At 41.7% G+C, this 21,078-nt stretch overlaps 1 protein-coding gene across 1 annotated transcript in view; it reads right to left on the reverse strand.

Moving 5' to 3' along the window:
- Positions 1-18,504: 18,504 nt before the first annotated feature.
- The window catches only part of LOC117441807 (zinc finger protein 420-like), a 350,733-nt gene continuing 348,159 nt past the window's right edge, over positions 18,505-21,078 (reverse strand). The window contains exon 4 of the mRNA XM_071202291.1: positions 18,505-20,894. Coding sequence (XP_071058392.1) covers positions 19,943-20,894 — 952 coding nt within the window. The 3' untranslated portion in view covers positions 18,505-19,942. The remainder of the gene's footprint in view (positions 20,895-21,078) is intronic.

A 21,078-nucleotide genomic window follows, 5' to 3' on the forward strand; every position in this document is an offset into this window, starting at 1 on the left:
ATTGATATGATCAAAAAATGATCTGCATTGTCGGAGGCCTTTTTTCCTCATCATGTCAAATTGTACAGCTTTCCTTAGTGTTGAACGCAGAAAGATGACTATATTAGAGTATTAAGTGAAAATGACTATATTAAAGTTTTAAGTGAATATATTAAGTGAATTACTCAAACTGCATTTGTATAGGAATGATTCTGTCCTATTGGCAGATAACTACTCTTAACAGTGATATATCTACAAGAGGTTTCCAATGTACATGTAACTATTTTCAATTGGTTAGTATTACATTTTGTGACAGTGTGGTGAAACTCATTTGAATGAAGACACATGTGTGTATCTTGAAATTCATTTATTTGACAGAGCTGGAAACTGATTGACTTACATACTTGTTTGTGTTTACCTACACAGTCATCACAGTTGAGCCAAACGGAGTAGAGGATGGAGAACAGGAGAAAGGGACACACAAGAAGGAGATACAACAGACAAGAACGACAATGGAGACAACAATGAACAGGAACACCAGAACAGACAAGAGTCAATGGGTAACATGACTGATTTAGGGACTGCAGATACAGGGCCAAGGCAAGTGAGACACCACTGCTTTCCATCCAGCATGTTTGGCCAGGAAAAGAGATCATTTCAACCGCAAACAGCAAGAGATGAGGGATTATCATTTCCTCCTTCCATCCTTTTTTTCTGTTTAATCTGATTACTAACAACTTCTACTAATTTGACATCGTTTATGATTTAATTGGAAAATGAAGTGTTTTTAAATAATAAACCCGTTTCTGATTCTGATTCTTTGATTTCTTTTTGACATATGGGTGTTGAGAGATGTATCCATATCTCTTGATGTTGCTCTCAAAGTGCACAAGATTGATGCTTTTAACTTCAGTATTTAAAAAAAATCTTCCTGGGGGACCCCAGAGGAGGTGAGTTCCCCCCAAAATAGCACTTTATCCCTTCTTATGTAACTCCGGTGTAGTGTCCCCTCGGCAACAGATGGCGATTACTTTCCTGCATTTCAATGGACAGCTTAGACAAAGGACACGTGAGCTGCATTGCTTAAAGATCAAATGCAAAGGTTTTTTTATAATTGCCAGTCAAATCGAAATCATATAGCTACAACACTATCTAAGATATTGCAGTATTAAAATCGGAGATAATATGCGTCTGGCAATGCGCAATATTTATTTTGTTCAACCCCGAACACCAAGTCCGACGATTTATTTTCTCTGCCGCTCCTCCGCAAGATGGCGTCGTGTGACGTCAGAGTTGCCAAACAAACACACCCTGGCTTATCGCTCACAGCAGCTCCCGCCGATAGTACAACTTAGTTTCGTCTATCATGTCTGATTCTGAGTCGGAGGCCACCCAATATCTGGAGCAGTGTGCAAACTATACCACGGTCTCCGGGGGAGCCGGGATTTTTTTGTGTGGGGGGGGGGGGGGGTAAATGTTGATCCGTGCATTAATAGCAACAGCACAGACATAGGCCTATTATAAAGAGAAAATCTGTTGCACACGGGGTGGTGCCACAGGTCTACATTTACATGAAACGTCCCGATGGATCATGTTCATGTCCATGTCAACAGATTTCCCGAGCATGTATGGGCTACGCAAACTTCGATCAACTTGATTATAAATAATCCACGGACCACCAATGTAACATTTGACTGTTTAATGAAATCAACTTAAAATGACTCAAAAACAGGCTACATTGTTTCACATAGGCTATAGCCTATTATGGCTGTAGCCTACATAGAGCCGAACACACGCGATAAGAGCAGCCAGCGGCACCAACCATGAACAATATTAATAATACAGCTATAGCACAACACAACCCTCTCACTGCCTGGAGAGACGCGACGCCACACACACACACACACACACACAACAATGCACATAGCTCTTCAGCCCCCAAGTTAACGTTAGCTGTCAAGTTAGCACTAGCACTGACCTTAGCTCCCTCCTCTCTCAGTTCTGTTGTAGCAGCAGTCACAACGTACGATGTGCTACCACCAGCGGGGGAGCATTTTGAATTGGGCCAGGAGGAATAATAGTGGATTTAATCCCTATCATAATGCATATTGTTCACACTTTTCCGTTATGAGTGGAGGAGCGATGAATGAGCTGCAGATAAACTTCAATGCTAACAGTGAATTAGCCCCGAGCGAAAAATGCTAACCTGTTACTGCACCGAAATCACTCCTAGTTCCCTTATTACTTATCCTAGCTCCACATCAAACACATTGTTTATGATCGTAAAGACACAGAATCTAACAGTGCCCACCTCTATAAGCAATACAACTTAATAAAACTGCAATTCCGTTATCTGCGTTATCTGCTGTGCTCCGTGCGCTTTGAAATCTAATCAAAAGTTGTTTACCTCAATTCTTTGGCGTTTCTCCATCGCCCGGCTCTTTCGTTCTTTCAGTGGTTTCTTGTGCTGAAATATGGAGGGGACGGCTCTGGGTTTCAGCCTCCGATGTACTATTAATGCTTCTGCACCAACAGACTTGATGATAGCAGGATCAACGTCGTATGCATCACACGCGAAGTGGTCAGAACACAACTTGCTCCATTTTGTCGGTTGCCAGCCAACACGATTCACTAAAATAATCCATTTTTGGCGGATGATTTGGTCTTTTGGAAATGCATGGAAAACTCTCCCAGATCCCGCACCGTTCGTACAACAAAAAGCACAACAATAACCCATGTTAATTCCGTTTTCTTTTCGAAAAACATGTGACCGAGACTGCCGAGTCATATTTGGTCCAGAGACTGTTCGGCAACAGTGACGTCACGCGCGCGGAGGCTGCTGGGAATGTCATGTCAGAAATTCAGGCGGCTTTGGGTCGAGTTTTGTATCAATAAAAAGCTTTTTTTCGGGTGTATTATCTCGATTTAAATCAAATAAAAAATATAGGCAGTCTTAAAAACAACATTTCTATAAAAATGTAGCATATTTGGAAGCTTTGCATTTGATCTTTCATGCTATCTCTTTTACAAAATAAGTGTCCAGTCAACAACAAAACATCAGTGATCGTATAGTGGTAGTATATTTTTCACAAGCAATGTGAAACATTAAACTTATACAAACTGGTGTACAAAACTCGCATACCTGCGTTGATCTCCTGGAGTGTCTCTACTCTTTCTTCTCCACATCTCTTGTCCACCATCAGAGATTACAAACATTTCAGAAACAGCTAGAGGTAGGGGACAAACAACTTGTTCGCTGGGCATGTCAACAACCTGCTTTGATCAAGACTTTAGGAAGCCTTTCAGCCCCTCTAGCAAAGGGACTGGAAAGCAAGCTTTGAACATGCAGTACCATCTACATGCTGTCATGTTCCATACACTGCTCTCAACCACTCAGGGCTTCCAGACACTGCTCTCAACCACTCAGGGCCTGCACAAATACCTGCAGAAAGAAACAATTGACTTGGTGCAGGCAGTAGATTACAAAACAGCAGTTGAGAACACACTGAAAAGTTACCGAAGTAACGAGAAAGCACATGAGGTCTATGACAAGACCAAGGCCCTGTGCAATGATCTTGATATTCCCGAAACTGTGACACAGAGGAAGAAGCATAGAAACATGGAAGACTTTGTAGTCGAGGCATCATGTGGAGCAATGTGAAACATTAAACATAAATAAACTGGTGTACAAAACTCACATACCTGCATTTCAATGGACAGCATAAAAGGACACGTGAGCTGGGTTCTGGTGCTCAGATTAGCTATTGATGATCACGTTGATAAATCATATAAAACAAATAGCCAATCACACAAAAAACATGTTGCTGTGACTGTGAGCATTAAACAATTACCATTAAACTAAACAAACACAACTGTACATTATTGTCCTTATAAAATAAAAACATACATTTTGTCCACCGAGATAATACAGGCACCTTACCCTCAAGAGATCCTCACGTGCTTTGAGAATCTCCCACAATCCATTGCCGTAACAAAGCTAATGCAGGCACACGTTTGTGACACCAGATGGCGCAATTGTGTATGTGCGTGTGGGGAGTCTTGCAGTAGAACATTTGACTGTAGCGCTGCCACTGTGGGCTAAGCCCCGAATGTTTCCAGGTCCAGGCGACGCCCCTGTCCTAGACTCATCGGATACATTGGAGATTCTATAATGAGGATTAATAAGCATCTGAGGGTCTGGTGGAAAAGTGTTCCATGAATCCACTTCCTTTAGGAAATTCTCAAATGTTTCCATTTTGGGAACATACCAGTTTCATTCAGTTTGCGCATGCACGCGCCCAGTTTCCCTCTGCGCTTCGCACTGAGAGTTTTTAACTCATTCTCTATTTTATCAGGTTCTTCAGCCATCATGACATAATTTCCTTATCCTTAGAATAACAATATCAATTATTTGTGATCGTTCAATCCGCACTTTAATCCAAACATTACGTCGTCACAAACATTTCTCTCTGCTCCATTCCGTTTCCTTTTATCTTGGCAGGCATCCAGCATATATCCACATCCCGATCATCTTTAATGTCTTTCTTCTGGCTTAAGAGTTCATCTCATTCCTAATATTAGTACCTTTACTCACTGTTCTTGATCCGTCCTTTGTTTACTCGCGGCCCTCCGCATGGCTCAACAGCTGATCGTTGCGCAATCCTTAGGCTCTGTCCACGGAGTATCCTTCTTCCATTCACAAATCTCAAAACCGGGATTCCAGTCAGCAATGCGTCTTTAACATCAGTTATTCCAGCGGTCCGGAGTCTTTGACTAAGTCGTGGCCCATTCTTGTGGGATATCTAAAAACTGTGCCACGTCAACAGGGATCCGCTTCTTGACTCACACGTTAAACACCATCAAAATAAAGCTCTGTAGGCGCTGATTTCTTTGCCTTCCTTGGCCGATGTATTTACTTCCATATATTTAAACAAACAAAATAAACAAAATGATCAGTGTAACGTGAGGTCAAAGACTGTTCCGATACCCCGTTCATTGCTGGAGACAATTTCCTCCTCACGCTCAGTCCCACCCCTTCCTTATATCACAGGTGTGGCTCGCAGTTGATCAAGGTTTTTCTCCGAATATTTAATTCGGTACTAATACATAAATGGAAAGAATATATTAAGATCTAAATTAATAAGAAAATAATACACTCATTGTCAACACAGAAAATGGCTCTAACAGTATGTTAACACTGATTTACATGTTTTGACAGAATGGAGGCAAAGATATCGTCGAAAAAGGACTATGTTGAGTGTCGTGAACATCCATGTCCCCCATGAAGTTCAGCAAAAGAAGACGCCACACCTCCCAACGTGTCCATCTCCATCGAGGGATCGGCGGTGCTTGATGAGGGTGAACGCCTGCCTTCTGCTCACGGACATCATCCATGCAATGAACTTAAGTAACACATCAAAGTTGAAATATGCTTCTGTCGTTTGCAAAAATCTTTCTTAAACTTAATTTCCTCAAGATTTCTCTTGAAAGTCCACATTTTTCCATAAGCAGTGGTGTAATGTTGAGGTACTTGATGTTCTTTTCGTTGCACTTTATACTCCACTACAAATCAAAGGGAAATATTGTACTTTGTGCTTCATTATCTTATATAGAGTTTATAAACTATAAGGTTCTGTTTTTTAATTTACAATTTTTTTTAAATATTGTTAGAAATCCTTGAAGTAATACGTTCTCAAGGGTTACTACAATTACTATAGGGTACTTTTTACATGTAATACTGAAACAGCATTTAGCTAATTATACTTTTACTTAAGTAACATTTTCATTACCAGACTTTCACTTTTAATAGAGTATTGTTACAGTGTGGTATGAATATTTTTACTTAAGAAAAGGGCCGGATACTCCTTGGACCTCTGAGTGACAGTATATCAATGTGTTTATGTGTTTAATGTTAATTTAACGGATGTTTGTGCAGTATTTGTTAAAATCATTGTAAACTGTAGATTAATCATGGCTTGTATCAGACAACAGACCAAAAATAAATGTGTTTGTGTTGTTTAAGTCAAAAGGACACCTAGTGGGTAAAAATGGTAATTACAGTGCTTTGAGTTATGTATTGTACTTTCAGTGTTGCCGTAGTTATGCAGAACTCGTCTCTTACATGTTTAGAGAGGTGAAGTCCCGCCCATCTCCTTCCGACCCATGGGACCTTATTTCGGAAAAATGTTGTATTGAAGTCAATGGGGAGAGAAAGATTATCTTTCAATCCCATTTGAATTGTGCCACGAATTACACAAATGATGTTTGTCAATCTTAAAAAATAATTTCCAAGTCAAAAAAGTCTCAGTTTGTCGTACAACTGTTGAAATATAAGACTAGGAAAAATACGCAACTAGAAAGACTACAAATCCCAGAATCCCGGTCCCGCATGCTGGCTCTTACGGAACCGACTAACTCCCCTTTTGTGTATGTAGCTCTCAACATGCCCAGACTTGTAATGATTTTCACGTCTTTTAATACTTTTCGTCTCATTCTGAAAGAAAGAAGTGAAATGTGCCAACGTGACGGCCATCTTGGTGTATGGTGTGAGACGGGAGATGTATATGGAGTCAGATTTGGGTCAATATTTTAGCACCCAGGTCAAGATCTACCGTGGCTCAAGGGCCTTCACCAGAGCCATCACCAAGGACCAGAGGACCAGCATCACTACAGCAGCCTCCATCTCCATCTGTGCCTGCCACAAGATTAAGATACACCTCGGTACAAAGGCCTCCACCACAGCCATTACGATCAACCCAGCCAGCAAAGAAGTCTCGCCTAGCACACCTCCCTCCCTCCGACACAGCCACCAGCAGCCCATGCACCATCACCATCACCTACACAGCAGCCAGACCCACTGTCTTGGAAGACAGAAAAAGACCATGGCACTGCTTTACATTTATAATGAATAGTTGGTTGAGAAAGTTCTGATATTGTCAGGGTTCGTACAGTCATTAAAAACCTGGAAAAGTCATGGAATGCAATATTTTTCCAAAGTTTTGGAAAAGTCATGGAAATATAACTAAAGTTGCATCAAATATAATTTATATGTTATCTAATCGCCGAAATAGTAATACTATAATGATAATAAATACTGTATCGTATAATGAAACGTAAAATGGCAACTGTGGCAGTATTTAGCTGGTGAGAGATGTTTATAATCACGCCCTCTACTCTACATGAGCTACTATTTGATATAAAGATGCCAGGGAAGTGCAGTTTCAACAATCTATGGCTTCTAAAGAATAAGTACCAATTGTGGTTATCAAAATACATTGACCCAAGACGTGCTAAATGCAAACTGTGTTGTAACATATTCAATATTTAGAATATGGGCGAGGCAGCGCATGCTATCCACATCAAAGAGTCATTTCTTTGGTCATGGAAAAGTCATTTAAAATCATTGGTGAAAAAGTGTATGAACCCTGTATTGTAAATATTGAGATTTTACAGTTTCTTATGTTAACATAAATAGTTGGTTGAAAAAAAAAGTTGTAATGCTCAATTTGTATTTGTACACATCACATGAACCTCAGTATGGAATATGAAGTCATGAATCAGTCCTGATGTAACTTTTCTGTGGTGAAAGTAGAGTGATAGAACTATTTTACTCCAAATTCTAATTTACACATTTTCATTTTAGACATGAACAACACATGTATATAGGCCTATAGTGTAATTGATATATTTCACTACTTGTGTGAACCAAAAACGTTGGTAAACCCAATCTGAAACACCAAAACAAATGGATGACATGAGTACATCTGTGTTTTCACAAAAGTTTTTAAGTTTTCCAAAAATCTGATTTCTAAGCTAAGTATCTCATAAGACAGTGCTCTAAGGTGAGTGACATTGCATTTCTAGCAAGACCAGAGACTGAACATTTTGATATGTTACACCATGCCATGTTATAAGAAGTACATTTAAAAGGTGATTTAAGGAGACATAAATACCCTTCACTTCAGTAAGATAAGGTAAGGCGATTTTATTTTAAAAGACAATGAAGGCAGGTTATATTGATTGATATATTTATTATATTGAAAACCAAATTAATACATAGTCCCCTGAATCTGGAATAACGTACAATTTACAGCCTCACAATGTCAGTAACTTTTCAACTACAGATTGCTTTGGTCTGGTTTTGCTCTTCACTGATTGGTTACTGAGACTTTGAACTTAAACGGACCTCCCCGTTTATAAAATGGACCTCCCCGTTAATCCGCGAATTGTGGCGCAAAGGGCGTTCCATATCAGCCTCACTCGCTCGCGGAGTCTGTCTACGCGCACGTGAAAAGTTTCTGACACTTTTGGGCGGAGCCACTAGACTTTGATTGACAGCTGCCATGAAGCCCGGAGTTGCCAGGTTTGATAAATGCCTGAACTACCAAGAGCCAAGGAGTGACAGCTGCAAGATCAGTTGGACGAGACTGAATGGTAAAGTTGTCCATAAAAAACTATTATATTCGTAATTTATATTCGTAAAGTGTACAGCTACACAGCTATATATATATTTATATATTAAAGGTGGGGTAGGTAAGTTTGAGAAACCGGCTCGAGATCGCTAGAATTTGAAAATACACAACCGGAGAAAAACTGCCACTTCCTTATAGAGCCCCTCCTCCAACACACACGAAAGCGCACATGACCAATGATGGCACGAGATAAGTTTGTGCCCCGATGGAAGGCTGACAGGCAGGTAGGCCTGAGTTGCAAAATTATCTTTTAAATCAAAAAACATCTATTATGTGTAATTCGTGGCACAATTCAAACGGGATCGAAAGATAATCTTTCTCTCCCCATTGACTTCAATACGTAATTTTTCCAAAATAAGGTCCCGTGGAGGTCCCACGGAAAGGGAGGGACTTCGCCTCTCTATTCAGATTCAGACGCACGTTTTTACTCTGCATTGTTGTCTGAGAAAACATATGCCTGTAAGTGTTTCTATGCTCTGTTGTTTCAACATTGTTAATGAAGAGTATGTGTGAGGGATACATTGTTAAATGGTGGAAATATTGCTGTGAATTCCTAGTTACAACGATGTATGCTAACCACTAGCCTTTCAATGTAATTTCCCATCGGGGTTAGCATGAAGCTAACGCATGGTTTATTATATGGTTGTTAACACACGCGGGAAATGTATGATATGTTAAATGATTGCTATGCTTGAAATGAATGCACATTTTCTTCCAGTCCAGTTTTACAGTGCTTTCTGAGTAAAACTTTAAAACGGAACTTCTGAAGCAGAGTTTTCTTCCTGTTGTCTGTGCAGCCACGGGAGCGGGGGCGGAATAGTGTCCTTTAAAAGTGTCTACTGTTTCATGTTTTGTAGTAGCCTTAGTGTAAAACTGTTTTATCGAATAAGAATTGCATTTGATGATACTTAATCATTATATTTAAATATTATATACATATTTATTAAATGAAAGATAAGAAAAGCCAAATATTTTTTACTGGAGATTTGTAATAAGATGCAAATGTAATATTAAGTAAAATCTACAATACAATAGTAAAGGGGACATATCATTATATATTTGAACAATATATTGTACGGCCATACCTATATAAATATAGTTGTTTTTTTCAAAATACCAAACAGATCCTGCATTTTAGCCATGCCTCATTTCGCTCTATTTGCTCTTTCCAGCCCTGTTTTTGCAGGGGGCTGATTATGTGAGCTGCAACTGACCACGCCCCCCTGCAGGAGAGGGGAGCGTGCTTTGAGATCAGCTGGGCTGTCAGAAGAGGGGGAGAAAAAGAGATCTCAGTCCTCCGTGTTTTATTGTTATAGAAGTAAGAAGAGAAGTAATGGGGCAGAAACCCTCCTTTTTACACAGCGGTCCAGACATAGACATCAAACGGCGACACATATTCAGTTGCCAGTTTCTTTGGCATTAAGGCAGGGATATCTAGATACTTTCCAAGGTTTGACATAATGAATTGTGCTACTTTTAAAGCAAGCAAAGATGTTTTCATTAAGTGGAGCACCACTTTTGTGACGTAGAAAATAATTCAAATCTGGATCAGTCTGTATCAGATCCGTTGCAGCCCCGTTTTTAGAGATTTGGGTATAGAGGAAAAGAGAGAGGGTTGTATTTTCTGACACTTGGTGAGTTCCCTGACACACCGGGGACACATATTCATGTATAAAAGACGTACAAGAGTGCATTTTGCATGATAGGTCAAAATGTACTTACAAAAACTGAGTGCGACAGTAAAGTTTACTTAAAGGTGCAGGTAATTTTGGAGAAACCAGCTCGAGTGCGCTATAATTGAAAATACACAGCCAGAAAAAATCTGCCACTTCCTTACAGAGCCCCTCCTCCAACACACACGAATGCACACATGACAAATGAGGGCGCGAGATAAGTTTGTGCACAGATGGAAGGCTGACAGGCAGGTAGGCCATCCAGTTATTTTAGCCGGGCCGTCTAAAAGGATTGGTCGTGCTTTTTACAGTACTGCGGCTTCCACAGATGACATTGCTTTATGGATTTATTGTCAAAGCACTTAAGATATTAATTGCTATCAGGATGTTAAGAGCATTCCATGGAATATAACAAACAGTGTATCTCGAGCCGGTTTCTCAAACTTACCCCACTTTCAAGTGCCTTTAGTAACAACACTTCTTAACTGTAGTGTGTCTCTCCCCTGGATATTAGACTGCTATTTTAATTTGATTAACTGCTTAAATCGTGAGGTGATGTTTACAGTGAAAACAGCTGCTGAGGTCCCTGCAGAAAGTAGTGCATAATATATATCACTCAATTATAATTACACTCTTTATTTGAAGGCTTTAGCAGATATCTACAAACAAAGAGTAGATCGTTTTCTACTTTTACTCAAGTACAAGATATGAGTACTTCTACTTTTATTTAAGTACAGGATCTGAGAAATTCTACTTTGAATCAAGTAGGCCTACCATTAGTAAGGCAGTAAGGATTGCCTTGAATCTCTCTGTCAGAGCTGGTTGATGTTGCTGGAAGAAGAGAGGTTTGGCGCCCTCTGCTGGTTTCTTTTCAGGTATTGACACACTAAAATGTCAGTTGCCCCTTTCACACCAATGCGTTTTCAGGGCCGGCTTGGAGTTAGAGCCTGAAAAGTATCAGTTTTTCCTCTTCACACTGTAACAACCGGTGTTTATGTGACCGGTAGTCACTCACAGTAACGCCCACCCAGCCAGTGATTCGCTGTTGGTTGGCACCTCCATTTCCCTTTTCCCCTATTTAGTTAGACGGAGCCGGAAGGGAAAGGGGTGTGTGCAGCAAGAGGGATCGGCGGAGCAGGTGTGTGCAGCAAGAGCGATCGGCGGAGCAACACGCTCATCTGTTAGCAACCAGCAGTTAGGTCGTTTAAAGTCCGTACCGTTTGTCTGATCCACCGTCCACCGTCATCCGGCATCATACCCTTGCTTCACGTTGTTGGATTATTGTGTACTACAAAGCTGAAAGGAGCCGCTCATCTCACAAAACCTTAAAAACCAGGACTGTATTGCTAAAACCGACTGACATTCTCCTGTGGTAATTGACTGTTTTATTTATTTTGAAGGACACCCGGAGTGGAACGTTTTGGATTTAATATTGAACTGTGGGGAAACGAATTGTTTGAGGGGGGGATATACAAAAATACACTTACTATTTGTGATTATGATTTTGAGTTGTGTCCTTTCTTATATTTTAATGTCATTCAATGTTGGGTGTTTACAGTGAGATGTATACACCTTTGTGCAGATTTACAAAAACTGACTGACTAGCCAAATCTGAAACGTCAGGAGAGAGACTTGACTGGCACCCCAAATAACCTAAATAAGTAAACTGTCACATAAAAAATGGCACCCCAGATGGGACCGAAGATGAAATATCGTTGAATGACAAAAATAAAAGAAAAAAACGAAATAAAGAAAACCACCCCTGTGACTAGTAGACCTATACCTTATTTTTTGGGAAAAAGAGAACAAAGGACAACAAAATGGCTGCTTATTCAGAATCCTTGTTGGGGGAAATGGAAGGAGAATTAGTGGTGTCCCCTACATCAAATATAGTACTTTCTCACGAGTCTCCTCCCACAACATATTCACTGTTGGACATGGACCTCACTAGATTCTCAGAGTTGGCTAATCCCTTAACTCCTCAAACTGCTGTAAAAGACAACATCAATGGAAATGGAGGACCTCAACCTGTAACTTCTGCCTTAAGGCCCTGACACACCAACCCGATTTTGGGAGTCAGAGGCCGTCAGAGGCTGTCGGGCATTCGCGGCGCCGTAGTCAGGTTGGTGTGTCCCGCACCGTCGACCGTGACACGCCTTATTTGGACTGCCAGACCCGATGCATGGCCGATTCAACATGTTGAATCGGCCATGCATCGGGTCTGGCAGTCGGACCAAATAATCACTCTGATTGGCTGTTCAGCTAGCAAATCAGTGCATGAGAAGCGAAGCGGAAGTGAGGGACGTAAACAAACGATTTAAGAAGGCACACACAGACTGCTATTCATTTTCATCTCATCATGGCGATCTGGAATGATGCAAACGAAGACCTGCTCATCACCTTGATCCAGGAGAGGCCAGCTCTGTATGATATTACGGAGAAAAGATACTCTTCTTCTTCTCTGTCTTCCGGTTGTTGCCTCTTTTGAATGACGAATACACACTACCGCCGTCTGCTGGTAAGGAGAGTTATTGCCACTCATGCACTGAAGTCGGTGCGGTGTGTTCCCGTGCGACACATGGCCAAAACGCAGGAGAACACGGCCAGGCAACAGCCGACTTCAGCGTCGGCTAGTCCTCTGGTGACTGCTTGGTGTGTCAGGGCCTTTAGAGGACAATAATTCTGGCTCTAAGATTCAACAGCAGCTTCAGAAAATGATTGAGGACCAACATCACCATCGCCAGGAGCTAAAGGATAACATGGAACAAATGACAAACAAAATCACAACTCATAATGAACAAGTAAACAAAGCCCTGACAGGCCTATTTCATGAAACACAACAAGAAGTTGTTAAACATATGGATAAGCAGTTTGAATATCTGCAAACACAGCTCGATGCATCCATTAGCTGGCGGTTAAATCACTATCATACTGACCTGCTCCAATATCTGGAAAGGTGTGATGATTTCCTGGCTCTAAATCCGCTCACGGATGAGGAGTTTATTGCCACCCTGCGTAATGTGCTTCACGGGACTGCAAGAGATTGGTGGGATGTTGGCCGCCATAAAATTCACACTTGGAGAGAATTCCATGACCAGTTCCATGCTGCCTTCCTGTCAGAGGACTATGAGGATGAACTGGCAGAGAAGGTGCGCAATAGAGTTCAGGGAGAGGGTGAAAGCGTCAGAGACTTTGCCTACATGTACCAGTCATTATGCAAGCGCTGGAAACCCAATATTGATGAAGAGGAGATCATAAAATTGATTTTGAAAAACATCAACCCCCAACTGGCCAGTCAGCTGAGAAGTAGCAGAGTCACCTCTGTCGATGGACTTGTCCGCCTTGGTCAGCAACTGGAGAAGGACCGGGAGAACCAGATGCAATATGAACAAAGAAAGAATTTGCTAAGTAAAACACCTCAGCATGTTGCCTCTAAATCTGCTACTATGCCTCCTAACAGAGAAAACCCTGTCCGACCAAGCCAACCTAATCACAACCGACCCCCACAAGTGTTCTGTTGGCGCTGTAAGGGAAGTCATGCCCCAGATTCCTGCCCGCACTGGATCTCTAACAGGGCTACTTCTCAGAAAACCCCATATCAACAACCAAAAACTCCCCATGATGGCCGTGCTACACTTGGGTTCCTAGGACCAACTACTCCTGCAAACTCTTCTTCAATACCACCAGGGGGCACTCTTCCCTGTCAGTTGATGGTTCCATTGCACATTGGTCCATGGATGGGAACTGCAATTCTTGACACCGGTTCATCTTACACCCTGGTAAACGAAAAAATATGGAAAGGAATTAAAGGACAGCAAGATGCGCTCAAACCCTGGACAAGGGGACCCTTGTACTTGGCAGATGGCGAAGCGAGACAGCCTTTAGGATGGAGCGATATGGACCTCACATTAAAGACACAAACAGTTACATTACCTTGTGTCGTCCTGCCTGCTTCCAGTCTTGCTTTCCCTGCAGTGGTCGGGCTTGACTTCATTTTCTTTTCCGGCTTGCAGTTTGATGTATCAGAGAACAGTTACTGGTTTAAGTGCAATAAGAAGCGCCAGTATCAGTTCTTAAAAGAAAGTCAGAGTACAGGCTTTTCACCACAACTCGCCTTCTTCTCTGCTGTGCCTCCTGGAAGCTTGGAACCATGCCCTGACCTCCTACAGGCTGCAACCCTCACTTCTCACCTAGACGATTTCGGAAAAAAACAACTGTTACGTCGACTACAAGCAAACTCTGATGTTTGTACAGAAAAACTTGGAAACACAAATATTCTGACGCATAAAATGTTCCTCACCCACAATATGCCCATCAAACAGAAGGCCTATCGTGTGTCCCCATCCAAACTTCAGGTCATAAAAGACCATGTGGAAGAAATGTTAGAAAAAGACATTATTGAGCCATCTTCCTCTCCATATGCTGCTCCCGTTGTCCTGGTGCCTAAAAAACAGGATAGCAAACCAAGGTTTTGTGTGGACTACAGAAAGATGAATACAGCTACCCACACTGACGCCTATCCCTTACCAAACATCCAGGAAATACTAGAGTCATTGGCTGGATCTGTAGTATTCACTTCCTTGGACCTCAACAGTGGCTACTGGCAAGTTCAAATGGATAAGGATAGCCGAGAAAAAACTGCCTTCATATGCCCTTTTGGCCTGTATCAGTTCAAAGTAATGCCATTTGGACTTAAGAACGCCCCAGCTACTTTCCAACGGCTGATGGAGATAGTACTTCGAGACCTACAGGGAAACACATGCTTTGTATATTTAGATGACATCATCATCTATTCTGACACCTTCGAAAAACACACATCTGATATACAAGCGGTGCTAGACAAACTACGTGAGGCTAATCTTACAGTCAACATGAAAAAGAGTCAGTTTTTTCGAACCTCTCTGAAGTTTCTGGGCCATGTTGTTTCCTCCGTTGGTATTGAAGTTGACCCTGAAAAGACAAAGGCAGTACAGCATTTCCCTGTTCCCCAGAACATCAAGGAACTCCAAAGGGTTCTTGGGATGGCTGGATGGTATCATCGCTTTGTGCCTGGATTCTCACAGTTAACCGAACCACTCAACGCCCTTAAACGGAAAGGAGCCAAGTTCCTCTGGACTTCTCAATGTCAGACTGCTTTTGAGGTTCTAAAAAAACATCTGGTTTCACCGCCAATCCTGGGTCATCCTGACTTTAAACTCCCCTTTATCGTCTATACTGACGCCAGTGATGTCGGTTTGGGGGCAGTCTTGGCTCAACAGACTGGTCTCGGTACAGAGCAGGTCCTGGCTTTTGCCAGCCGAACTTTAAACCAGGCAGAGCGGAACTACTCGACCACAGAGCAAGAATGCCTCGCTGTCCTATGGGCCCTAGAGAAGTGGAGGTACTACTTGGAAGGCAGACACTTTACAGTAGTGACCGATCATTCCTCACTTGTCTGGGTTTTCAAAACGCAAAAAACTAGCACTCGACTTATTCGTTGGGCTCTCCGTCTCCAGGAATTTTCCTTCACTGTGGAGTACCGTAAAGGAAAATACAACACAGTTCCAGATGCGCTGTCAAGAGCTCCTGTGGATGATGCCCAGACACAACCTGCCACCTGTGCTGCTGTGCTGCTCTCCAAGAGGGACACCTATAGAAACCTCCAAATTACTGATGAGGACATCTGGAAAGCCCAGCAGGAGGATTCTGTCATCCAGACTCTGTACGATGCAATCATGGAAAAAGGAGAAGTCGTTGAAAACGCAACTACCAAGTTTACTGTTTTGGAGGACAAGGTATACAGAGTGGTGCACTTACCTCACAAAACGTTATACCAGGTGTATATTCCATCTTCACTACGCCAACAACTACTCCACCATTATCATAATGATCCTGTGTCCGGCCATTTCGGAAGATATAAAACGTATAAAAGACTACAAGCCCTCGTGTATTGGCCTAAAATGAGCATTGATGTGAGAGAGTATGTACGTTGTTGTCAGGTTTGCCAGCTCTACAAACCTCAGACCCGAAAACCTCCAGGGAAACTTCAGCAGACTGTGGTACATGGACCTTGGGAGATGTTAGGAGTTGATCTCATGGGACCCTTCCCAAGAAGCTCTAGTGGTAACCTCTATCTCATTGTCTTTGTGGACTACTACACCAGATGGGTTGAGATGTTTCCACTTCGTAAAGCAACAGCAGAGGCAGTATCCCAGATATTAACAAAGGAGATTCTGACTCGCTGGGGTGTACCGACCTTCATCCTCTCGGACCAAGGTCCCCAGTTTGTTTCAGCTGTTTTTGGAGAAACATGCAAGCGGTGGAACCTTCAGCAGAAACGGACCTCACCGTACCACCCTCAAACCAATCTGACTGAGAGAGTTAACCGGAATGTGAAAGCTATGATAGCTTCCTATGTGGAAGAAAAACACAAAGCTTGGGACAAATACTTATCAGAATTCCACTTTGCACTGAATTCAGCGGTGCATGAGTCCACAGGAGTCACCCCTGCAGAGCTAAACCTTTGTCGTCCTTTGAAAGGCCCATTGGATGTCGAGCTAAAGCCCCATCTCTGTGATCCTGACACCTCTGCATACACTACAGCTAAACAGATAGCCGAGTTTCAGAAAATGGTAAATGGCAACATGGAAAAAGCAAGGCAGAGAAAATAAAAACTATGACAAAGGAAGAAGGGATGTGGATTTCTCAGAGAAGGATCGTGTGTGGATAAAAGCACATCCTTACTCAAGGGCTGATAAATCCTATATGGCCAAATTGGCACCTAGGTGGAAAGGTCCCTATCGTGTCATCAGGCAAGTCGGACCTCTAAACTTTGAGGTGGTCTTAGAAGAGACTGGAGAGAACATTCGTGTTGTTAATGTGGCTCAAATCAAACCATGCTTTCCCACTGCTGAAGAGATGGACAGAAAGCAACATCAGCGTATCCTCAAGATTTTTGAAGAGGAAAGCGATGAAGAGGATTTTGTGGGTTTTCCAGCTTAAAGTTGGAACAACAATATCGGAAATAAAATAAGGAGGGATAAGGAAAATGAAAAAGCCTTCCTATGTCAGGCTTCTCTCATGGGGGAAGGAGTGTAACAACCGGTGTTTATGTGACCGGTAGTCACTCACGGTAATGCCCACCCAGCCAGTGATTCGCTGTTGGTTGGCACCTCCATTTCCCTTTTCCCCTATTTAGTTAGACGGAGCCGGAAGGGAAAGGGGTGTGTGCAGCAAGAGGGATCGGCGGAGCAACACGCTCATCTGTTAGCAACCAGCAGTTAGGTCGTTTAAAGTCTGTACCGTTTGTCTGATCCACCGTCCACCGTCATCCGGCATCATACCCTTGCTTCACGTTGTTGGATTATTGTGTACTACAAAGCTGAAAGGAGCCGCTCATCTCACAAAACCTTAAAAACCAGGACTGGATTGCTAAAACCGACTGACATTCTCCTGTGGTAATTGACTGTTTTATTTATTTTGAAGGACACCCGGAGTGGAACGTTTTGGATTTAATATTGAACTGTGGGAAAACGAATTGTTTGAGGGGGGGATATACAAAAATACACTTACTATTTGTGATTATGATTTTCAGTTGTGTCCTTTCTTATATTTTAATGTCATTCAATGTTGGGTGTTTACAGTGAGATGTATACACCTTTGTGCAGATTTACAAAAACTGACTGACTAGCCAAATCTGAAACGTCAGGAGAGAGACTTGACTGGCACCCCAAATAACCTAAATAAGTCAACTGTCACAACACCGCAGCGGCGCCGTCACTTAGCTCCGGAATCCGGTTCCAGCTCAAACACATTGTTGGCCTAGAAGCAAGATTCCGGAGCTAAGAGGCGGCGTCGCTTACGTCTCTCCTATGTAGAGGCGGGGGCAGGATCAACGTTCTGAACCACAACAAAATGCCCGCGTTTGATCCAGTTTTCACACAACGATAGCATAGCATAAACAAAGCAAACAGCGCTTCAATACAATCGGCCATTGTTGTTATTGTCGATGTGTGGGATTTTCGCGTGGTTTGGCTTTTATGAAGCAGGCACGTAAACGGTTACGCCATGACGCAAACGATGCAATGGCGCAGTATCACCCCGGCTCTGTGTGGTGTGAACAAAGCGGGAGCAGAAAAGGAAAACCGGAGCTGAACCAGAAAAGCTCTAGCACGGAGCTAGAACGGGAAAAGCGCTGGTGTGAAAGCCGCAAGTGGGATAGTTTTAAAATCCGAATCTATTGATTGGATGAAGTAGGTTTTATTGGCTCAAGTGGTCCAAACATGAACACAGTAAGATCAATTATATTTACACTACCAGTCAAAAGTTTAGACAAACATTCTCATTAGAAGTTTTTTTATTTTTAATTGTTTCTACTTTGTAGATGTATACTGAAGATATCAAAACTGTAAAAGAACACATGTAATTATCGAGTAACATTTTCAAATCCAGAATTTGATTTATATTTTGCTGGCTACTGCAGAATGCTGTGGTAGCCATGCTGGTTAAGTGAGCCTTGAATTCTGAATAAATCACCAACAGTGACCCCAGCAAACATTTTGCGATAGGGGGGGGGGGGGTCAAATTTTGGTAACACTTTATATTAAGGTACACAAATTAACCATCAACTAGTTGTTAATTAACATGCATATTAGCAGTATATTGTCACTTGATTACTCATTATAAAACACTAATGCCTTATTCTACATGACCATATTCTACAAGTAATAAGTCATTAGTTGAGAGTTTTTCCTCAATAACAAAATGTTAATCAGCGTGAAAAAATGTTGTTGCTAATGCTAAATGTTGGCCATGTTTGCTTAAAGATTTGCTTAATTTATACATTGTTGATGAAAATAGTTTCCAGAAAGTTATTCGACCACAAGCAATTGAAATAATGATTTTATAATTAACTGATTTAACTTATTTTATAATAATAATAATAATAATAGCTTTGATTTGTATAGCGCCTTTCAAGGGACCCAAGGTCGCTTTACAAGTAGTAGGGCAATAAAACAAACAGACAAAACAACAGATCGATTAGGGGCCGAAAGCCTTGGCAAACAGATGGGACTCGAGGGCCCTTTTGAAGGCGTCAAGTGTGGGGATGTTGCGAATCTCCACAGGGAGAGCATTCCAGAGGGTGGGGGCTGCCACACTGAAGGCTCTGAAGGTGTTCAGAGACTTAAACTGTTGTAAAAACACACTTTTTGTTGTTTAATACCTAATTGTGTGCTGGAATCCTTCAATGGGAACAAACCAGGCCAAACACACTGAGTTAAACATTACAATTTGAGTGACAATATTCATCCAGCAGTCAGCAGCCCTAAATAAGGGAATGACATGGATATAATGTGCTGAAAAACACAACAAATATGCAGAGATGTATGCCTTTTTTTTTTTTGGCACATTCTGATCATTTAAACAGAGAACAGGATCAAACTGAAAAGATCGTGAATATTTTCTAGATACATTCATCATTTGTTCTTTTAGACCAGAACAGACTGCCAACTCAAAAGGAACTATCAAAACATCCCAATCAAAGTTTAGAGTAACAACATTTGATTAACCAAACAGATTATTGGAGAAACTACTCGGCATATTAATGAACAATGAAACTAAATGCCTTCAATGCAGCTAAACGAGGCTAGCAGTTTAATCCTGGACATATATTATTTTATAAAAGGAATAACAAGACTATTAGAAAACCATGGTTGAAACTTAGCATAGTAGAACAATGATTTGAAGGACATCGGGAGAAACAGCATCTCTGAAGCCTTGTTTTGGCATAGTGTGAACGCTGGTTAGAACATAAAAAGATTTAGGAAAATACATGATGGGTTAGGGAGAAAACAGCATCTCTTCACACCAGTACGGTTTCTCTCCAGTGTGAAGAAGTTGATGTGTTTTGAGAGCACCTGATGTCATGAACGTTTGCCCACACTCTTCACAGCTATAAGGTTCCTCTCCTGTGTGAATACGTTGATGTATTTGGAGATTAGTTGATCTAGTGAATATTTTCCCACACTCTTCACAGCTGTAAGGTTTTTCTCCTGTGTGAACACGTTGGTGTGTTTTGAGTTCACTTGATGTCTTGAACGTTTTTACACACTCTTCACAGCTGTACGGTTTCTCCCCAGTGTGAATACGTTTATGTGTTTGGAGATTAGTTGATCTAGTGAATATTTTCCCACACTCTTCACAGCTGTAAGGTTTTTCTCCTGTGTGAACACGTTGGTGTGTTTTGAGTTCACTTGATGTCTTGAACGTTTTTACACACTCTTCACAGCTGTACGGTTTCTCCCCAGTGTGAATACGTTTATGTGTTTGGAGATTACTTAATTGGGTGAACGTTTGTCCACATTCTTCACAGCTGTACGGTTTCTCTCCAGTGTGCCAACGTTGATGTGTTTTGAGATGATGTGATCTGGTGAAAGTTTTCCCACACTCTTCACAGCTGAACGGTTTATCTCCCGTGTGAATACGTTGATGTGTTTTGAGATCACCTGATCTGGTGAAAGTTTTTCCACACTCTTCACAGCTGTAAGGTTTTTCTCCCGTGTGAATATGGTGATGTCTTTTGAGATGATATGATCCAGTGAATGTTTTCCCACACTCTTCACAGCTGTACGGTTTCTCTCCTGTGTGAATACGGTGATGTCTTTTGAGATCACCTGAGCCAGTGAACGTTTTCCCACACTGTTCACAACTGTACGGTTTTTCTCCAGTGTGAATACGCAGGTGGCGCTTTAAATCTCCAGATGTTGTAAAGGATTTGTCACATTGCTGACAGCTGTGACGTCTCTCTCTTCCTTTTGGTTTCTAAAACAGACGGACAGAAAAAGAGAGAAAGTCAATCTAAAAAGCATGAATACATATAGAGTCAACAATAAAAACTCACTTAATACTTAAAGGGAGGGAATGCTCATGACACGCATTTTTAAATAATCATCATCCGATAAAACAGACCAGTCTCT

This window comes from Pseudochaenichthys georgianus, unplaced genomic scaffold, assembly GCF_902827115.2.
Source record: "Pseudochaenichthys georgianus unplaced genomic scaffold, fPseGeo1.2 scaffold_200_arrow_ctg1, whole genome shotgun sequence".
NCBI classification, from domain to species: Eukaryota; Metazoa; Chordata; class Actinopteri; order Perciformes; family Channichthyidae; genus Pseudochaenichthys; species Pseudochaenichthys georgianus.